The sequence below is a fragment of the Aythya ferina genome (assembly GCF_964211825.1).
Source record: "Aythya ferina genome assembly, chromosome: 3".
Classification (NCBI taxonomy): Eukaryota; Metazoa; Chordata; class Aves; order Anseriformes; family Anatidae; genus Aythya; species Aythya ferina.
In genome coordinates this window covers 32,894,085-32,915,305 of record NC_140298.1, presented here as the reverse complement: position 1 = coordinate 32,915,305, position 21,221 = coordinate 32,894,085, and the positions used below count along the sequence as shown (strand labels likewise).

General features: G+C 41.8%; 1 protein-coding gene across 3 annotated transcripts in view; it reads left to right on the top strand.

Annotated features, from left to right (window-relative positions):
- Positions 1-21,221, top strand: part of ZNF318 (zinc finger protein 318) — a 25,959-nt gene extending 4,738 nt beyond the window's left edge. Inside the window, exons 2-11 of one of the 3 annotated variants that reach the window (XR_014691718.1) lie at positions 569-714; positions 5,471-6,104; positions 7,234-8,652; positions 10,157-10,256; positions 10,992-11,278; positions 14,280-14,483; positions 14,959-15,058; positions 16,183-16,301; positions 16,741-20,857; positions 20,978-21,221. Coding sequence is in view for 1 of the 3 variants with exons in the window: in XM_084515140.1 (XP_084371266.1) it covers positions 569-714; positions 5,471-6,104; positions 7,234-8,652; positions 10,157-10,256; positions 10,992-11,278; positions 14,280-14,483; positions 14,959-15,058; positions 16,183-16,301; positions 16,741-20,169 (6,438 nt within the window). In the remaining 2 variants the exon portion in view is untranslated. Of the gene's footprint in view, positions 1-568; positions 715-5,470; positions 6,105-7,233; positions 8,653-10,156; positions 10,257-10,991; positions 11,279-14,279; positions 14,484-14,958; positions 15,059-16,182; positions 16,302-16,740 lie in introns of all 3 variants that reach the window. The other 2 variants (XR_014691719.1, XM_084515140.1) reach the window with 2 other exon arrangements.

Genomic DNA, 21,221 nt, shown 5'->3' with positions numbered 1-21,221 from the left:
GGATTAGGTTGTGCTTATCAGCTGAAAGCAGCATGAGACAAGCAAAACTATTCAAAAATCACTGCTAGGAAAATCTTTGTTTACGCTTGTTTTATACCTTGCTTCATGTTGCTATTAGAGCTGGAAAGGGCCAGAAATCCAGACACTTTTATTAAGAAATTCCTGGCACTGTTTTTATGCAATGTTTGTTTAGCTGCTTCTGCTCTAACAAAGAATGGAGCACAGCAGCAAGTCTGGGACTTCTTGAACTTCTGTTTTTCCACCTTCCAAAATGGTAGCTAATTAAAGGTATTTTTGAGTTGAAATTTTCCCTTTTAGATAATGTAAATGTAAAGCTTGTTGTTGGCAGCTGGAATGAGAAATTAAATGCACCCAGTACCCTCCCCTTTCTTTAGTAACTGTAGGCAATTGAGATATTTGGAAAAAATATTCTTCTAGTGTTTTTTTTTTTTGGTTGATCCACGCACCCCAAGTCCCACGCGTTAAGCAAAGCAGAGTCACTTGCCTTACTGTAGCCGAAATTACGATTCCCTGATTGATGGGCTTGCACTCTTTCTTCAATTCACAGAGACGCTCACCGAGTCTCCGCTCTGAGTCTTCACTGGAACAGAGTTTGCGGATTACTGTTGGTAATGACCGGTATTGCGTGGGCACGCCGGAGCGAAGGAGGCTGCCTGATAGACTGGGCTCACCAATTGATAACCTGAGCGACAGGTATGGTCCTCCACAGGTGGGGATTCAAGTGTATCAAACAGTAAGAGCGTGGGGACGGCTGTGCTGGGTGACACCAAGTGCCTAATTAGCCCAGGATATGGCAGGGCCTGACGGTGGATGCGTGGGGAACGTGGGTAATAGGGTAAACACGTAATGAAGCTTCCTTGCAGTACTTCCCAAGCCTCCAGCAAGTTGTGGTACAGGGAATTCCCAAACAGAGGTCACTGCCTGCATTCCTAGTAACTCCAGACGGATATTCCTGCTCTGATTTTCGTCAACTGCTTCTTGAAGCTGTATAAACTAAAAGTGCTCGGAGTATCTTCCAGGAAGGAACTGCTTTATTTGACATTTCACAGCTTCAGCTGCCTCCTTTTTCTTATGAGCCTACCTAGTTTGGCTTAAAGGAAGGTTGTTTACAGATAGCACAAAGCTTCAACTTCCTCATTTATTTGGGGGGGAATAAGGTACTTTCCTGATTTTTGACAATAATCCAAAAGGGAGCCCTAGTGTAGCTTGAAGAAATGTATTATTTTGGCTTCAGAAACCCTGCAGAGGGGAAATGAATGAAGTCAGGCAATCTCATAAGTAGTAATATAAATTAGAATTTTTAGGGTCCCTTGATTTGCCTTCAGTGGAAGAACAGGTATAATCTGGCTGCAGAAGTAAAATGAGAAGGCTTTGTGCAAATAAAATTTTCTTTATCTTGAATTGCAAAGTTAAAGACGGGGGTAGTCTGTGTTCTGGAGCAGCCAAATTGTAATTTCCAGTCGGGTATAAGCATCCAGAACAAAAGAGGCTCTAACGTCCATTGTTGATGCAAATATCCCCAACTGCTCAAAAAATAAAAAATAAAGAAAAAGAGGGAAGTGAGCAAAATAAGTGAATTTCCTGTCTTTCTGATATGTAAGGTTTCTGATATGTAAAGTTTCAGCAGGTGTGGAAAACCAAAAGAGAGTTTAGTTTTCAGTACTGTCACTTTTACGCCTTTACCTCAATTCTTCTGAGGTCAGTGTTCAACTTGTAAGTCCCCTGTGCAGCCTGCAGTCTTCTGAGCAAGCTGAGTGCGTGTGCCTGGGGAGAGTACAGTGGCTGGAACGAGCAGGAAAAGGTACGTAGGAGAACTGTCACTGTACTGCTCTGGCAGATTAAGAACACGGTGGTGGTAGTGGGGTTGTCCCGTTGCTTCCTTTTCTCCAGTGAGGTTTTGTATATAACCTGTTTTGTGGTTATGCTTCATGGCTAGAAGTAACAACACGTACAGCAGAGTTTATTTTAACATTAGAGTAAAAATGACTGCTGAGAGGATCTTTACCTCTTTGATAGGAGAAGAGCTTTTACTTTATCTCTGAGACTGGACAAAAATGGTAACAGGTAAAAAAAGGCCAAAAAAAAGTTGGAACAGATCCCAGAGAAGATTGAATGACAAATCAATCGGGATGAAAATAAGGGATAGTGAGGCAATGTAGACCTCAGTTTTTAAGTGTCTTTCCATATACCTGCAAGTCCATGTGGTTAAGTGTACTTTTTTTTTGTTTCTTTTTGATTTTTTTTTTGTCCAATCTGTTTGTGCTACCTGCACTAGTCTGAATGGTACCAGAAGCTTCAAGTGTCCTTAGCTTTTCCTAAAACCTGTAGGTACTGCTTCTGACTTGCAAATTTCTTCACTGTTTACCATTTTGGTTGTTTTAAAAGACAGTTTGTAGTTAGTTTAGTTGTTAAGGATATTGTTTATCATGTATTTTTTCCTTCTGAGAGGCTGTCCTGTTGCTGGGACACTTATTTTAGATCTATCGCTGCGCTTTAATCGTCATTCAGTTTAATACTGAGCATGTCAAGTTCTTACAGGACCCATGGTACATTCTCATTTTTAAAAGGGTGTTTTTTGAAGAATCTTTGGATTTTGAAGTAATTGGAACAAATAAATCTGAATTTAGTTATTCTTACCTGTTTTTGATAACTACTTAGAGACTTGAAGCAATCACTTTTACAAATTATTCTCTGTAATTTGCAGGATGTTGGGATGCCAGAAAGATTCATTAGCATAGAAAAGAAATAAAATTCCAAAGGTTAGACATCAGGGTAGATTTCCCAAGGCATGTGTCCATGTGCATGTCCATCCTGAAACATCTGTAAGAATTTGCCCCAGTTTTTTAAGGCAGCTGGCCTCCTGCACATGTCTTAAGTAAGCTTGCTGAGTGAAGCTGGTCTGTGACTTCATGGTCACTTGAGCAGTTTCTGTCTTCTACTTCAGCAGATTAACCTTTTATTTTGTCTCCAAGAATCTCACTTTATCAAAGTGAAGAATGTATCTTATCTCTCCTCGTCTTCCATCTCTCTGTCTGTCAGTGTTTTTAAGATATTCTACTGCTATCTGAGCTGGCATAAGCTATACAGAGCATCCCACCAATTCTTTCATCTGGGGTTAATGCTAAAGATTAAACCTTATCACTGCCGAGACTTAGTCTGCGCTAAGCTGTGCTCTGAAATAGCAGATTTTGGCTTAATATCAAGAGTGACAGCTGGCTTGAGTGTGAACAGCTCGTCTGACTTCCTATTCAAAGACTTTTAAGGTGGAGTCCTGTTGGCTGCTGACAGCAGAATACCATTGTTTATTTCTCTTTCTGTGTATACAATTAAATACATAAATATGCCAGAAAGCAAGCTTACCTTACACCGATTTTGCTTCTTTAAGGCATCAGCTCTACGTAGTCTGTGGTCTGTTTTCCTTCCCTGATTCTACAAATTCCAGTAATTCATAGATTTATGTGGTGGGGAAGGAATTGGGATGGTCAGAGTGGTACCACCTTGTATTTCTCCTGCAGTTGCAATATACTTAGTGGACAATGCTGACTAAAAAGCACCCAAGCCAGATAAGAGGGACATCTTTCTCTTAGACTGTATTTACTGAAAATATATTTCAAAGAGGCACAGTTTCTGTAAGGCAAGTAACTCTTTTTCTCAAACCTGTATTTAATCTTTAGGTTTTAATCTGTCTTTACTATTCAGACCGTGTTTGGAACATCCTTCTAATTAGAAGTGCAGTAGGTTTGCTGTTCCTTTCTTTCAAAGTAGGATTTAGTATTCTTTCTTCTTTGTTGCTTCAGGCAGAGTGTTTGGCAAGCATGCATGCAAACTATTTTCACAAAAATGAGCTGAAGGTGTGTGGTGAAATACATCTGTAACCTGACCAGCTGTGTTCATGCAGCTTGTATAGGTACAGCAGGCTCTCACGTGAAGTGATGGTGACACTGAAGACAGACATTTGCTGTTAGAACCAGATAAATGCTTCTATTTAGGCTGTGAACAGCAACATTTCTGTATAAAACTTAATTACAGTTCCCTTGTAAATGTTTTGGTGCTTTTGGAAAGGGTGGAGGTATGTAGTTTGTTGGACACGAAAGAGGATCCATATAATACCACAGATACTGGTGTATGCCATGTTTGCTAAGGTGTGTGTTAGACCAGTAAAGCAGCTAACAACATGTGGAATAACTTTGCAGTGATGTAGGTAAGAGATTAAGTGAAGTTTTGCGTTAATTTTGTTCTTAAATATGCATATGTAAGCTATGACATTACTGAAGAAAAGGACTTTATCTGGTCATGTCAGTTGTTTCTTAGTCTGATGACTTTAAAAATTGGTGCTATAATTTATATGCAGATTTATTTACTTATTTATTTTTAAAGATGTCATCTGGCATGATTTTATTGGTCTCTTCTCAGATCTACCAAGGGACTTTTCTTAGTAGGAGGAGATGATTTTTGAGGATTCAGGCAATCATACATAGTTTATCTCAAGTTGATGTCTTGCTCACACAGACATATTTTTCTGTGGTTTTTGTCTCATTGATTTGACTTAACAAGCACGTTCTTGGAGGATCTTGATAGATTTTTGAAGTATCTGAGAATATAACCAGCTGTTGGTAACAAGTGGATTTTGCTTCTGCCTGATCTAAATGACAGCACTAGTGAAGTTTTTAGGGGCTGAGGGAAAAGGGCTTGATTAAAACAGAACTCCTAATTGGAAGTGTCTGTAGGAAATGGTCCAAAAGAAGAAACACCAAGAGATACAGCTAGCTGTTCCAGTGTTGTGCTAGTTGCAAATCTACTGTGTATAATGCATGGGCTGGAACATAGGAATGATACTAGTACATTTCCTATCCCTGATTCATAGATATCTTATAAAAAACTGTGCTTGTTTTGCGGTAAAGCAGTCCATGTGATTGTGACAGTCCTGCCTACAGATCTGTTGCAACAGAAAATGTTGCCAGAATTTGTGGTCCTTTTCCACAGCTGAAGATAAAAAGAGGATCTGGTTGCATGTGCCAGTGTGAAACTGAATTACACCTTGAATAATTCATGTGAAATGTGACCGTGGCATCTTGCTGGGAGAGGTGAGGAAAGGGATTGTGGTCTGAAATATGATAGCAGTGTGTTTTGTTTTTTTTAATGTGTAGTATTTCTCCTTCACAGAAATAAATCCATCCTATCAGTTTTTCAAGGCTCTCTTTCTGCAGTGTGAGTTGAATTGTTTGTGTCACTGTATTTCCAGGTGAATTCATGGGAAGGAAGTGTATTACCATTAAAAACATCAACTTTCCCTCACCCCTGCCCGTTAAGTACATAAAATGCTGCTTCTGCTTAGTGATGGAGATGCTATTCTGAAGCTGATTTGGAAATTTCTTGCTCTTGAATGAGAATAAGACATAGTTGATTATGACTCAAGCCCTTACGTTTATTCCATGCTTGTCTTACACAGGGATGACATGGCTGATGGCCCTATATTCACTAGGGGTCTGTCGTGCTCTCGAGGCCTTGAGAGATACCCATCGCATGAAGACCAACCTTCAAGTCCCTTCATCATGAGGCACGATGAAGACTACCGCAACCGCGATGTTTTCCTCCATCGTTCAGATTACAGTCCGCATTACGGTCGTCGAGAAGAGCTACCTCGGGGGTCTGACAGAGATGGTGACAAGCTCAGGAAATCCTCCTATCCGTCAAGGCCAGAAGATAGGGGACGAGAAATAAAGCGTCCACGGTACGAAAAAGATGAGAAGATGCATGGTGTGAGTGGAGAGCATCAGGGTTTCTCCTCGGGAACACGAAACTATCGCAGACGAAGCCGCAGCCGCAGTAGAAGCCCAAGCCCATCATACCTGAATGAAGAATTCCGAGAGCTTGACCGTGCCAGGAGGAAAAGAGAAGAAGAAGAACGTAGCAGAAACTTGAATCATGATGTTTCAGGCAGTGGTTATGTGATCCCAGGCTTGACTAACGCACTACAGACTTCTGAGCCTCGGTATACATACAGGCCTGAGGAAATACCATCCATGCCCAAAAAATCCATCTTGAAGAAACGAGTGGAGATGGAAGTAGAGTCTCCTATTCAGGTTTGAGCATTGTCTGTCTGTCTCTACACTTCTACTTTCCAAAACAGTCACTTTCTGATACAGAATATTAGTTTTATTTCCAAAATAGAAAGGTCAAATCTTTATGTTTTCCCGTCTTTGAGAGTTCAGGCAGCCTTTTGCAGGCCTATATGGTTTAGAATTGCATTGGAAACCTTAAATGGTGAAGGCAGTTAATCAGGGATCATAGAGCTATAAAATCTAAGGCAGAATGAAATGTCCTTGTTGAAATGCAGCCCAGCATGCCAAAATCTGGGCCAGCTTTATAGAAAAGCTGAGTTGTTTTGTACACAGACAGTCGGGACATTGATCGAAGCTCTCTGCCTGTCACAGTGCCTCTTTCTGTTTCTTTATAAACCCAGAGAACTGCCTGATGAATCCTCAGTATCTCTGGCTGAAAACACCTTTGAGTTTCCTTATTTTTTCTCTTTAGACTGTAGGCTGATATTAACCCTATTTAATTTGTACCCGAGCTATGCCTGTTGAGTCTCAAAATTAGAGCAACGGAAAGGCATGCAGTTGGGACCACTGTGATAAATTACCCATTTTCTTTTCTCGTGTTTTAGCACATCGCTTTTGATCGGCTTGTTATTACTGATCAGGTTTGGTTTGACGGTGACATATTTAAATCAGGAGGTACTCCAATACTGAGGATTCCATTCTATACCCGTTAATGGGAATCCTAGTTCATTTGGTATTCATTACACATATCTGAAGACGTGGTTAGGAACAACCCCAGTACAATTACTCTTACCTGTCTGAAGGTGTAACATACTATTTGTGATGGAACTCAAAGCACAGCTGAATTTATGTCACGGCATTTCAACTTAAAAGTTTTGGTTCTGAAGCTTGCCAAAAAGTTAATTAAATATAGCTGTGATTTTGTGTGTTCCCTGAGATAAGCTTTCATTGCTGGACATGACGTTCCAGAACCACTAGACAATTTGTTTTTGTGATCTTCTCTTTTCTCTTTCAACCGTGTATTGTCTTTTCTAACCCTTCTCTTCAACAGAATTTCTCTTGGGGAGAAATTGTCACATTCCTGTGTTCTGCAAGGTGAATAGTCCCCTCAGAGGGTGCTGTAGTAAATAATAACTTCTCTATCTTTCAGCCTGAGGGCTTTTCTAGCAGCCCTGCTCCCAGCAAGGATCTTCCTCTTCTTTCTAGTCATTCGTCTTTGCCCCAGAGCAACAGCACAGCTCCTTTCGCCTCTGAAGTGGAGAACTTTCTCAAACGGTTTAACAAAGACTCTGTTGTGGAGTCTGCAAACAAGGAATTGCGGGATGGTTTGTATGAGTGGAGCCCGCTTTCTGGAGCTCCCAAAGACGCTTTCACCTTTGAAGAGAAGTTTGGAAGCTTCTTAAGTCACAAGGAGAAGATAGAAGCCAAATCCGAACCTGCCGATCGCCACACGGACTTCTTGCTGCCTCATGAGAGGGCCAGTCAGGATGGCAGCGGTTTCTCCCGAATTTTGGGCATGATGGCTGATTCTGTCAGTGCTCAGGAGAAGAGGAGGCGGAGTTTTCCTGACATTGAAGATGAAGAGAAATTTCTTTATGGCGATGAGGATGAAGACACCAAAACTGAATCCCTCCCTGTTCAGAAGCCCCCGGTGAGTTGTGGCAATGAGATAATAAGCCAGAAAGCGAGCCCACCTCCTACTCCTGCTCCAGCCGTCAAGCTGGATCCCTTAGAAGAGCCTAATGCCGAGTACGCAAAGATCCACGACTTGCTCAAAACCATCGGGCTTGATATCGGCGTTGCTGAAATCGGAAAGCTGGCCGTCCGCACTCAGGAACGCCTTCACGGCAAGAAGCTGCCGTCTCGTTCTCCCGATCGCCGCTCTGCAGACCTTCGCAGGCTGGAGCACTGGGACTTGCGTCGCAGCCGAAGCGACACTCGCTCTCCAGAGTCAGGCCAGCAGCGCTCGGCGTCACCTGCCGTCTCCTTCCAGCAGTCCAACGACTCTCTTCAGAAAGCAGAATATGCTAAGAACAAGCCGGTGGGGCAGGACATCCATCCGTGTGCACCAGAACAGCCTCTTCCTCCTGTGTCTCTCATTCCCTCAGTTCCACCAGCTCCCGCCAGTTTGCCACCTACACCTACCTCTGTTTCCCAGTACCAAATTCCCAACTATTCCCAGTTCACTGCCACTCAGATGCCCCAAAACTATCCACCTCCCGCAATGGCTCCTCCGGGGTATGATGCATACGGGCATTATATGGCTTATGCAGCCCCAGGCTGGCCCATGTACCCCCCGACCCAGCAGCCTAATCCTACGCTGCCAGAGGCTCACGGCCTTCTTACTATGGCCATGTCAGCAAACCCCACGCGTCCCAACCTACGGGTGATTGAGACAGTCTCGATGGGAAAGAATGTCCCTGATTTGAAAAGGGACGGTTCTGTGCTTGTTCATGTCCCTACCACTCCTGCTCATTCCAAAGTGCCCCTTCGTCTGTCTTCGCACCCTCTGAAAAGTACTACAGAGAAGATGTCAGATGAAAAAAATCGGGCAGCTCAGAAGCAGAAGGTATGTTACCCTGTTAAAATATGTCAGGCTGCTTGCTTACTGGGGTATAAGCTTCTCCTCTTTAGATGCACTTTTTTTTTTCCTCCTGAGTCCTTCCAGTTTAAAAGCAGTTAAACCAAATTGGCTTTTGTTAAAGATTTCCAGGCATTTGTCTGTTTACTCTGTAACAATTTTAAACATAAATACGCAATCCCCATAGCAGCACACCTGTAGGTTACAGCTCGGATACGCACTGGTAGCTCACCTGTGTGTCCTGGCACAACTTCTAGGGCTCTGTCTGCGGTAGCAGAGTTCTTTGGCTTGGGCTTAGTCCAGTTTTTTGCTGGGGCGGCTTGGAGTATAAAAACTTGCATGCTTCTGTAGTGGCAGAAGACCCCAAATGACAGAACAGTGGTTTGCTAATTAAAATTAATTGTCATCATCTTGTGGCATTCAAGAAGTGGCCTAAGTGTGTTGGTAAAACATCTTCCCCTGGTATATACAGTGGTTACTGCAGGCACGATCTAAGGATCCTGCCAACATTTACGTTGCTATCATAGTAGTGATCCTCTAGTGAAGACAAGGCCTTGGATCGTTTTTGGCTTGTTCATGGGAGGAGTCAGTTGTAAGCTTTGGGAGCATTATGAAGGTACAAAAAATTGGGATTTGTCTCTTGAAAAATGATGTTGGGAAGGAAACTGGAGGAACTTTTCAGGTTTTATTTTAGCATATTGCCTGGTCCTTTGGTAAGAATGAATGCAAACTGGTGAAAGTCAGATGTGTGAGCTCCTCCTCCTAGTCCTTACCTAACTGAGCAAGAAACAAACTTCATCCAGGTGTTTAATTTCAGACAGTTATGCCTGCAAAATACATTTGGTGATACAGTTAAGATCAAGTCGAGGCAGAAGCCTGAACGATAGCTAAAATTGAACAGAGTCGAAGCAGAAAGCAAGGTGAAGGGCTGTGAAGTCTTTTGTCACTGATTGGATATACAAGCAGTAGAGATGCTGCATGGGTTTTGAACAGTGGTTTAACACTGGTCTTGCTGAGCCCTGTAAGAAGGCAATCAGCTGAGTCTGAGTGCCCTTAAGAATGGTCTGAAACACAAAAGAGCGTTGGAGAAATACGCTGGCCAAATTACCACATTTAGAAAAGAGGTGGCATAGCCTGCTAATACATTAGAATGAGAAATATTTTCTGTCTTATCAGTGGCTGAGTTACAAAACTCAGAACTACAGTTTCTACGGTGGTTCTTGCAAGTGGCAGCAACAGTGCTATTAAGCTGGTCTGTCTGAATCAGGGCAAAAAAAACACCTTCATATACAGTTGAAGCATGGGCATAGATTAAGTTACCTACAGATGCAAATCAAGAGAACTATTTGTTGTATTAAAAACACAGGAGCAGTTTGAGAACAGTGAGCAGTGTTCTGTGACTGGCACGCTGAGGTCTTGCGGTCACTTTTGCAAGACTGATTAACTTGTGTTGGGAAGAGAAGAAAATCCAGTCCTCTTACGATCTGTTTAGGTGATAGAAGAGAGAGAAAAACTGAAGAATGAACGAGAAGCACGGCAAAAGAAGCTCTATTATCTCAAAACTGAATTGGACAGGCTTCGTAAACAGCAAGGTACGGCATGTCTATCCCCCATTTTTTCCTACCAGCAGTACCTGCTAGGAGAAGCGAAGACCAAACTAATACAGGCTATAATTTATAAGTAATGTTTTCATACTCTTGGCAGTGCAGAATTCTTGAGAAAGCAATGACCTAATTAGTATATTAAAATTAATATGTCAAAATTTGACTGTTACACTGAAGCATGCAGTTGCTCTTGCATCTTCTTCAGCAGCTTGATAGGTTAAAAGACTCGCAGTTTGTGCGTTTTAGCGCTTTTTTAGAAGAAGTGAAAAGTAGCAACTGAAGACATGTCAGCATGTCTTTCAGTTTTTTGTGAATCTTATTTGGAGAAGGAAAAGTGCCCTCTGTACAGAGCGAGCTTATATAATTTTAAAACATTTGATTCAAGTAAATAATAATTTTCACCTCTGGAAAATGATCTCTTCAGGTTATAATGTACGATTAACTTAGAAAACGTTTGCTTTTTTGATCAAGCAGGGAAATAGTAATTACACTGATCCTCTCTCTTGAGGATTATGGTGCCTCTGTTAGGGGTGTATATAAAGAGAGCTGGATTTTGCCGATTTAGTGGTGCTGTACCTAAGAGTCAGTTCCACCTTCACAAAAGTCAAAATTTAACTGTAGTATTTTGTGTTGGGAGTTTACTTGTTGCTGGACGAGTCATGCAGATCTTGAGACAATTTTCTTGTTATGTTGCCAACTATTCTACTTCCTTGATCGGTTCAGGAGAGATGTTGAGGAAGAAACGTCGCGAGAAAGACGGACACAAAGACCCCTTGTTGGTTGAGGTGAACAGACTGCAAGAGAATATTATGAAGGAGATTTCAGAGCTCCATAAAGAATCCGATGCAGCTGAGAAGAAGCAGTCTGAGCTTGACAAAGTAGCACAGATCCTGGGGATTAACATATTTGAAAAACCCCGGAAACCATCTGTGGAAAGCAAAGATTCCTCAGAAAAGAACAGCAAGTCAGAAAATGCAAAAGGTGTGGAGAAGGCATCTTCCTCCAACAAGGTAAAATCTTCGGGCTTGTATGCTAATGATTTTCCCACTAAGGGCAGTGGTGAAACAGCTGCTCCCAAACATTTAACAGAAGGTTTATTTGATGTCATTTGTTACCAGATCTCACATTCTGATTTTGATTGTGTATGCAGGTGAGAGTAAATGTATCCCTGTTTATAATTTCTCTTGAGAGTCTGTGCGATTTGATACCACGTACTGTTTTTGCTCTTGGTTTTGCTGAGGTATTGGTTGGATTGAACAGTAGCGTAAGTGTTCGCAGCTGTTAGGTCTCAACTCCATACCAGGAGGACAGATTTGTTCTCTACAACATTTCTGGCACGGCCTGCCATGAAGGAATATTTATCCGAGCGCTCTGCAAGTTTGGAGCGTGTCGGTCTTCTCACCAGGTGAAGATATTAACAAATCAGGGCAAGACTTGCATATGATTGTTGTCTTAACATGATTATTACATACGTGCTATAAGTTTTTCTTAAGAAATGTCAGTAAGTATCATTATGGTCTCTCTGACATGGTCTCTGAGAGGTTAATAGGCGAGAAAAAATGTAACCCGTTCCAGAAAGTTTTTCCTCTGGAAGCAGGGTATGATGTTAGTAGCATCTGAAAGGTTGTGTGTGCGTTCAGGAGATTAATGATGTCGCTTTTCTATATATACTTAATTATGTAACTGGTATGGATGATGGGAGATGACAGATGCTTTTTGTGTAGACCTGACCTTACTGTGTATTTTTTGTTGGGGTGAAAGTGTTGGTAGGGTAAAAGGTGACTCCTCCAAGACAACTCAGATCTGGGAACCCTGGAAACTTTTCCTTATGCTTCATTGTGGTCTGGTTCAGGGAACTCATTAGATGCCTTTTATTTTAAGGCTTCTTTTGTATTTTTTTTTCATTTGTTTCTTGAAACATCAGCAGTGTCCAGTATCCACTTATCTTTACAAATCATTTGCATCAGACACCACATGGTAAAACTAAAGTAGACAAGAATGTCTGTTAAGTCCTACGTTGCATTAAGTTATGTTGTTTTCTTTTCTTGAAATATGGCATCTGTGAATGTATCTTCCATTATTTTAACTTTCATTGTTTGTGTTGTCTGAACCCATAATGACTTGATCCTCTTTCGTAGTTCCTTATTTTAACATGGAAAATTCTCGGTTCTGATCAAGAACGCATAATATCTGCAGGTATCTGCAGGCACATAGGACACTGCCCTTAGTCTCTGAGATTCACCTTGTCATTCTGATTGTTAACTTTTAGTGAAAAGAAAGAAGGTGCGAGCCTCTGGACATTTTGGTCAGCTTACTTGGCCAACCTAAGGGCAAAAACATTTGTGCCTTTCTGCATCTTTGCAAACTACATTTTGGTCACTTGCTGCCCAGCTTGTGTTTGTCTATTGTAGTTACAAAGTGCAAAGGTAAAGCTAGCCTAGTTGTACCAAACTACGTCTCCAAGCTTTATCTCAAGTTTCTGTTGATGTGGAGGTGGTATCCTGTGATCTGGAAGCTGTTCATTTTTGTGCTGAATGTGGAAGCACAAATGGGTTAGAGTTGGCTGTCACTCATTGATCAAAAACTCATTGTTTTTAAAGGTGTGATTGAGATAGTATTTTATAGGGTATACTGGGTGGGTGTATGTACGTAAATAACACAAAACACTTCTCAGACATCATGAACATCCTTCCATGCATTTCCTGCAGATCATAAGTTGATCTTCTCATTGTTGAAGAAAATGTAAGCTTTGCTATATTCCTGCAGACAGAATATTTGCAAATATTCTCCAGGTCACTTCCTACTCAGCTACCAACAGCTACCAACGTGGATATCTCTGGGGCACATAGTGGCATGGATGTGTCTTCATTGTTTGATTTACAGTGTGTGTTGCATGAAATATTATTAAAAGGAGAGAATCTAGTAAGGCAGATGTTATTTAACGATTATGAATCTGCTGAAGTAAATTTGTTTGACACCGACACTGAATAACCTGGAAATTATACAACTAATTTGGGCCTGCTAAGTGCTGGAAAAGCGCTATTCTTTCCAGACTGCTATGCAGATTAGAAATAATAACACAATGAGCTTTCAGCCATTGAGAATGTCAATCAAAACTCAAAATACACCGATTACTTTACAGTGGTATTGTAATATACATTAGCAGGGCTCATTCATTACCTATTTCAGGGATTGTTTTGCTACTCAGCAGCGTTATTGTACGGGGATTATTTGTTTTGCTACTCTGCAACGTTACTGTACAGGGATTATTTGTCTTGCTATTCTGCAATGTTAGCGTACGTCAAGATTCTGAGCAAAATGTATTGATTTTGGCTAGAGTCCTGAAACGTCTGTGTATCGCTGTATGGCGTCTTTCTGTAGAAATCAATGCAAGTGTAAGTATCACACGCTTAAATCACAAGATGCTTCACCATACATGCTTAGGTGATTAACAAAGCACCATTTTTTAATTATTGTTAAGCAATGGGTTTTCTGGAGAGTTCAGGCACTCTCGAATAGTCTGATCAAGCTGATGGCGTTAAATACTTCCAGTCAACTAACTCTTCCCTCCCTTTTCATTCTGCTTTCATCCAAGCTACTTTTACAGTAACTTCTGAGCATTTATAGGGGAGTTTCTAAGTGCCTTTAGGTGTTCTGGGCACTGTTTGGCTAGTATGGTATATTGGAACTATTGAAATTTGTATGTGAAGGGCATGAAGTGGGACGGGTGCATGCCATAGGGGATTTGTTCATTTGGTTCCTCGATTGCCTACAACCATCCAGCCATTACATCTGGGAGCCTTACTGGAAGCTCTTCACTGTGGCCTCGCAGCGTCTTAGTCGGCAATACCAGCTCTCTGAAACAATGGAATTAGCCTGGGCGCTGAAAAGCAGGTGATATATACTTTTTTTTTTGTGCGTGTGGCTTCTGCTGGAGGCAGGTTCTGAGTTCCAGAGCATTCTGTCTCTCCTGCCTTGTCTTAGAGAAGTGTTTCCTGTTGTTCACTTTAGGAATCAAAACCAACTAATGAAAAGTCCAGAGGTAGAAGCCCGAAGCCAGCAGAATCCTCTTCACAGTCCTCCAAACATCCTTTCCAGCTGGCCAATATTTATGAATATTATGATGCAGGGAACCACTGGTGCAAAGACTGCAATACCATCTGCGGAACCATGTTTGACTTTTTCACACACATGCATAATAAGAAACACAGACAGGTATGTGGCAGGCTTCCTTCACTAAGTGCATTTCATATTGCTATAAATATTAACACTAAAACATACATCACAGAGCTACGTTTTACAAGAGAATCTGAATTAACGAACCCAAGAAGCTGCTTATTAAATTCTTTTACCCTAATGTTGGACTCGAGCAGTTTGTACAGTTACTGGTGTGTTCCGACTAATGTAAACGGGGCTTATGTTCAGTTCACATGGGACCTAGTGGTTGATACTTGTGTTTCGTGTTTGCCTGTCCTTTTATATCATTTACATTTTACCCTTTTCACAGGTTATTTTCTCATAATAAATTGCAGAATGGGAGGGGACAGAGGAAAACATAGTTCCTATAAATAATTGCACGTTGATATTAATGTTCGGTGTTCTGAAAGGATGTTAAAAAGGAAAAAGACAAGTGTAGTTGCCGTGCTAGTGTAATATATGAGCCTGTATACCTCTGTCACTGTGCAAATAGACCCTGGATCCTTACAACAGACCTTGGGCTTCGAAGACCCAGAGTGAGACCAAACAAGACTCCATAAAACGCATCGATAAGATAACTGTTCCTGCCAAAGGTATGTTATTTAAAAAAAAACAACTTGGGTTTCCTCTCCCTTAGCCCTCCAGCAGGTTCCAGTGACTCAGAGAAAGGAATTTCAAAATGTTATTTTAAAACTTTACCTAGTTACAGGAGCACATATAGACACTGTATTGTTAGGTCAGTGGCAGATCATTTGATTTTCTTGTGAAAAAAGTCATGGAGCAAGAGTATAGGAAAACATAGAAGAGGATCCTTCTTTTCTCTTTAGGATGTAGTTTTTATTTTGAATACTGCGTGATTTTTTTCCAGTGTAGTTCTGAAGAGATTTTTGCAAACATTAGAATTTGGTTCAGAATATGACCACAAAGGTTTGCTGTGTTTGGGCAGATCTTGTGGAGTACTCCACACAGTCTTGTAACAGACCCTTTGATTCAGTACATTTTGTGTAAAGGTGTCTCTGAAGAATCACTGATGAGTGTTTGGTGCAATCTGAGTGCAGAGAATGTGGAAGAGCAATAAGGAAGGGGCTGTAAGTAATTTGTAAATTCATATAGGATTTAAAATCTGACTGAATGCAAATCATTGATGTGCATTCAGTCAGTGCAGTGATTAAATAGGCCTGCCGGTGATTGATCTCAGTTTGTTTACGTTACCTAGCTTTAGTAGTGTCTGCCCTAGAGAGGATCTGCAGTGTGTTAGATAACTGCAGCAGGTTCTGTAGGCCCAGGGGTGCAGTCTTGCTGAACTTCGGTGGAAATGCTTTTGTTCTTTTTATAAGCCGGGTGTTTAGAGTTTGAGCAGACTACACCACAAAGATGGTAAATAGATGAATACTATAGGAAGTGTTAATGTACTTTAGAATAGAGGATAGCTTTGAAGAGCTATGAAGAGCTATAGCTATAGAGGATAGTTATATGAAGAGCACTAAAATAATTTTTTGAATCATACTAATGAAGCTTCTTCACTTTACGTGATTGTTCCTGGTAGTGGTGTTTACAGTACTGTAAAGCGTAAGGAGAGCACCATTAGCTGCTTCAAAAGTGTGAACAGGAACATTGCTGGAGGCTTTGCTGTTATTTGATATGTTTATTTGGCTCTGTTAAGAACTTGGCATCTTTGAAATTTTGTTTCTCTGATTGTTTTCTTCGGCCTTTCCAGGCTCTGAGTTTCTGATCCCCATCACTGGATATTATTGCCAGCTCTGTCATGAATTTTTTGGAGATCAAATCTCAGCAGAGCAGCATGTGAAAAGTCATCCCCACAATGAGAAATACAAGGTTCGTAACTGGCGTACCAGGAGTGAGTTATTCCTTTTGCTAGCTTCTGCTTGCTCTGTCTTCTTTTCCTGAAGAATTACGTTTGACTTGATGTGTATGTATTTGGTTACCTTCACTGTATTGTACCGAACAAACCGAGCGGAACTTACCACTACATAGAGGCTAATCTTTCATCCACATGAGGTTAAATCGTGTTCAAGTCCCAGTGTTGATTTTCACTCTTTAAGTAGAGTGACAGCTCTGCTGCAAGCCACCACTCAATTCACATTGAGCTACAGAATGTGGAGTTTGTAGCATCTCGTTTTTTTGGTAGGAAGAAATCCTCTGCTCTGTCAGTGCTGAGATGGCACTTATGTAACAAGGCAAAACTGTAACAGAGCTGAACTGATTTATTCTTTCCCGGAAGCAGTTGCTAAAATTGTGCTATTTATTTCCACAGAAATACATAGATGAAAACCCACTCTATGAAGAGAGGAGAAATCTAGACCGTCAGGCTGGATTGGCTGTAGTTCTGGAAACAGAGCGCAGGCGGCAGAGTGAGCTGAAGCGGAAGCTAGTCGAGAAACAGAAAGAAGAGAAGGATGAGAAGAAACCAAAAATAATAAAGAAAGAGGAAACAAAGAACATCCCGGAGCTTGGAGAAGGGGCAAATGAAACTCAAGGCAAAATAGATTCTTCTGGGCGAAAAATGGGTATCAAGCTTAAGCTGAAGAAGGAAGAGAAGGAGGAGAAAAAAGAAGAAAAGAAAGAGGAACCTAAAAAGGAATCAACAAGTCAGATGTCCTTTGGGAAATTCAGCTGGAAAAAGACTGAGAGGGAGGATAAAGGCCTAGGAGGAGCTATTCCGAAGGAGGAGGGTGTGGAAGGAATCAAAGAGGAGAATAAATGTCCGTCTGGGAAACTCCATGCCAAGCCCATAGAAATCAAGCTGTCTGGGAAAACTGTTATCCCACACACTAGCCCATGGACACCAGTTGTTTCCACACCAACCCAAACAAAAGTTCTACCCAATCTCCCAGTCCCCACCATGATTTTCAGGAAATCTACTACTGCAACAGTTAGTAAACCACCACCTTTGAACACCTTTTTATCCATAAAATCCTCCGGAGCTACCACCAAGCCACTGCCTGTGGTAAAAGAAACCAATACAGATCTGCTGCTGCCTCCCGATATCATCTCCAAAGCTTTTGGAGGAGAGGAGGTAATTTTAAAGGGGTCAGAGGAGGATTTGAAAGCGGCAGAGAAAAATGAGTCTTCTCAGACCTCTGATATACCACCTCACCATCCTCTTCTACCTGCAGTCCAGCAGGCAGCTGTCATCCCTGCAGATGAAGTAGCTCCAGGTGTGTCTGAAAGCGAGCAGACAATGCTGGCAATGCTCGTGAGGCCCCCTCCGCCACCACCACCTTCAACTGCTTTTAGTGAGCAGGCTAAAAAGGTGGAGAAACGGAACTCTTGCCTGGCCACAGCCAATGCGAAAGATCTCTACGATATTTTCTACAGCAGTGGTGGAAAGGGTTCAGCTGACAGCAAGCTTGCAAGTTCTGCGCTTCCAAATGGAGAAAACTCTAACCTTGCAAAACTGGCAGATTTACCTTCAAACCCTAGGACAAGTAATAGCTCATCCTCCTTTAAAGAGGATCAGAACGTGGCTACTGAAGTTAGCCAGGTCCTCTCAGCTAAGAGAGGCTCAGAAATGGAGAAAACGGTTACTCAGCAAACTTCAGTCCCTCATTCTGAAATGAGCACTGACATTGAAAATGGCATTCAGAAGGACCGAGGGCAAAAATTACAGACTCTTTCAGCAGACGTTCAGACCAAATCGAAAGAGGAGGGTTCTTCGCAGTGTAATACTCAAGTGGCGGGCAGTTGGGTTCTTGGTGAGAAGCCGGCTGACATGAACAAGAAGACACTTCAGCCTCAGCGGTCAGAAAGGTCAGTCACAGAATTGCCAGAAGCAAAACCTGCTTCTGGTGTCCAGATGCCTGCAGAAATGGGACTTGTGGATGTAGCAGGCAGAGAGCAAGCAGGCAGGAAGGAATTCTGTGATCTGCAGAAAACAGAAGTCCAAGGAAAAGTTGGACAGGATGACAGAAATAAAACTGCAGTTACTAAGACAAATGTTCCTGGCACTCTAGAGAAAGATGAAGAGATGAAGGAAGTAAATGCAGTAAAGCCTGAGCTTAGCTTAGAGCACTCAAAGACTTTATTACCTGAAACACGGAATGAAATTCAAAATTTGGGAAATTCCCATTTGGCAGAGGAAAAACTAAGTGATAGCAGTAGAAATGCGTCAAAAACTGATAGTCCGCAGCTGCTCTGTGGTTCTCAAGATACTACAAAAGAAAATGTTTTAGTAGCAGTCATGACAGAGCAGAATTCTACTGATACCCCCTTAAAAGATGCAAAACTGAACAGTGTAGCTTTGGAAGTATCTCAGCCAGGAGTCCGTGGTGAAACTCCTTGGATTTCAGAAACCCAAAATAAGATTTCAGAATTGACAAGAAGTCCTGGTGAATGTGACACTTCCAGAACCAGTAACGGAGAAGAACAGGTCATGACAACCAGTTCTTGTTCTGAAAGTGGTTGGGAGCTATCCAATACTCCAAATATAGAAATGAAAAGTGGTTCTAATAAAATTTGTGCTTCAGAATTCACAGAGATACAGCCAGAGACGTGTCTCACTGCCACAGAAACTAGAAATAGCACACCAGAAGCACAAGAAAAGATAAGAGCTGAACCTTCAGGCCGTGCAGTACTACATAACCAAACCCAAAGGCAGGGGGTTGCATGGTTAGTCAACGCCTGCTCGGCAAACATTGTTGAACTGAGATCCAGTGTAGAATTAGTAGTTGAAGTTGAAAAAAAGTCATTAGGACACGCTGGATCTGATGTAATATTAGGTGATATTTTTGCTAAGAGAGATGCAAAAGAAGTAGGGACTGCAGGATTTTCTAGGACTTGCTCTGATCTTGTCCAAGAGTCGGCAGTTGCTTTATCAGCAGATGTGCGTGTGGGGCGTCTTTCAGAAGAAGCTGTCCACTCCCTAGAAAAAAAGTGTGAGGTTGTAAGAACCTCGGCAGCCAACAGCGACTTCCATCTGAACGCTGCTCATTCAGGATTTAAAACTGAGCAACCTGAAAGTCTCCCTCCGAATGTTAGTGTGGATCACAAGAAAGATTCCTTGCAATCAGAAAATGTGAAACACAGCGAGACTCCGTCTGAGAAGGCAGAGCTTGAGGTCAAAAGCACTGAGAGCAACTTGGCAAATACTAAGGGAAAATCTGAACACCTCGGTATCCTTTCTGCAGGACTTTTAAATAAAAATATAGAAGAAGTCTCAAAACTAGAAGCTGTTGCATCCATTAGGCTGGAGTCCAGCAAAATTAGCAAGGCGGACATTGGAAAACCAGTGGCTGAAACAGAGATTACTGATGTTGCTGTGTTGACTTCAGGTACTCGGGAAGATAAACTTTGCACCCAAGTTTCTCAAACAGCTGTGTCGCAGCGCGGATTGCAGTCCTCAAACAGCGACAGGACGGAAGCGGGCATGCCAGTGCTAGAAATGCAGGGCGTTTCTCCCGCCTCTGAGATCCTTCTGCAAGTGGAGGAGGGCAAAGGTGGTGCTGCTGAAATGCCATCACTGAGCTGCGATGGAGGCAGCACAGAGAGGCGGGCAGCTGAGGGTGTGGAAACTTTCCTTCCTGGGCTCAAAGAAACACCCGGAAAGAACGGTGGCTCGGGAGGCAAAGGAGTCTGCACTATCCAGAGCAAGAAGACTGAGCAAACAGAAACTGCTGACAGTAGTTTGGAAGCTACAACAAATTCAGGAATTGCTGAAAGCGTAGCAGAAAGCCCAGTGGGTTGAAGTGAACCCAGCCAGCCCCAATATTTGTGGAGCCCGAGCTGGGATTATGTATATGGTTTTTTTTTTTTGTTTGTTTTGTTCCAGTTGAGGGTTCTGGGTGCATTTGGCATCCTATGGTAGGACTCGACTAAAGTGAAACTTCAGTCACCAGAAACCAGACACATACTTTATTCTGTACATAATTAATTGTGTAAAATGTTTTTCATGTGAATTTTTTGCCAATTTCTTTTCTACACTCTGCTATTAAAATGGAATATCTCGTTTATAATGCGTGCGTCTTTGTTGTTTATTTTGGGGGCTTTTGTTCTTTGATCATTCTTGGATGATTTCCAGCTCACCCTTTTTCTGTCAGTAGCATTGCGAGTAGCCCAACCTCTGGGACAAGCTCAAGAACAGCAATGTAGAACTTGAGGAAACGGAGACTTGCAGAAGAGCTAAAACTGAACATTTCTTTAAACTGTAATGCATGGTTTTGTTTACTTTTTCTTTTGTTTGAAATGCAAGAAATGTGATTCGAGTTGATTTCTTTGTTCGTTTGTTTACCTGTCCTTGTGATTTGTAATTACTGTTACATTACACCTGTACTTAAGCCGTTTCATTGTATTGTATAAGCACGTGTTTGGATGCCACATCAGTAAGCAAGGGGAGAAAATCTGTCCAACTGGCTTGTGGAGAAGAAGACTAATCGGTAAGGCTCTGTGGCCTGACACCTAGACCAGACAGATTGAGGTCACTTAACATGATTTGAAATGGGCTTTCTTTCATTGTACTGTGATCCAGTAACTATTTGTGTTAAATCATTTAGCAGCAGCTGACCAGCTCTGAAGAAGCAGAAGATCAGACCCCTGGTGTCAGGAATTGGACTCGCTTCATGTGATAGAGACACATGCATGCCTACCCTGAATGGTCCTAGTGCTATCAAAAGCTCTAGAGTGATGGTTCTCATTTGTATAGCTTGTTAAAGACTAAAGTATTACATGTGTTTGCTTGGATAAATATAACATTTTTATTTGTAAATTGTTTAAAAAATAAACATATGGTGGTCAACAAGA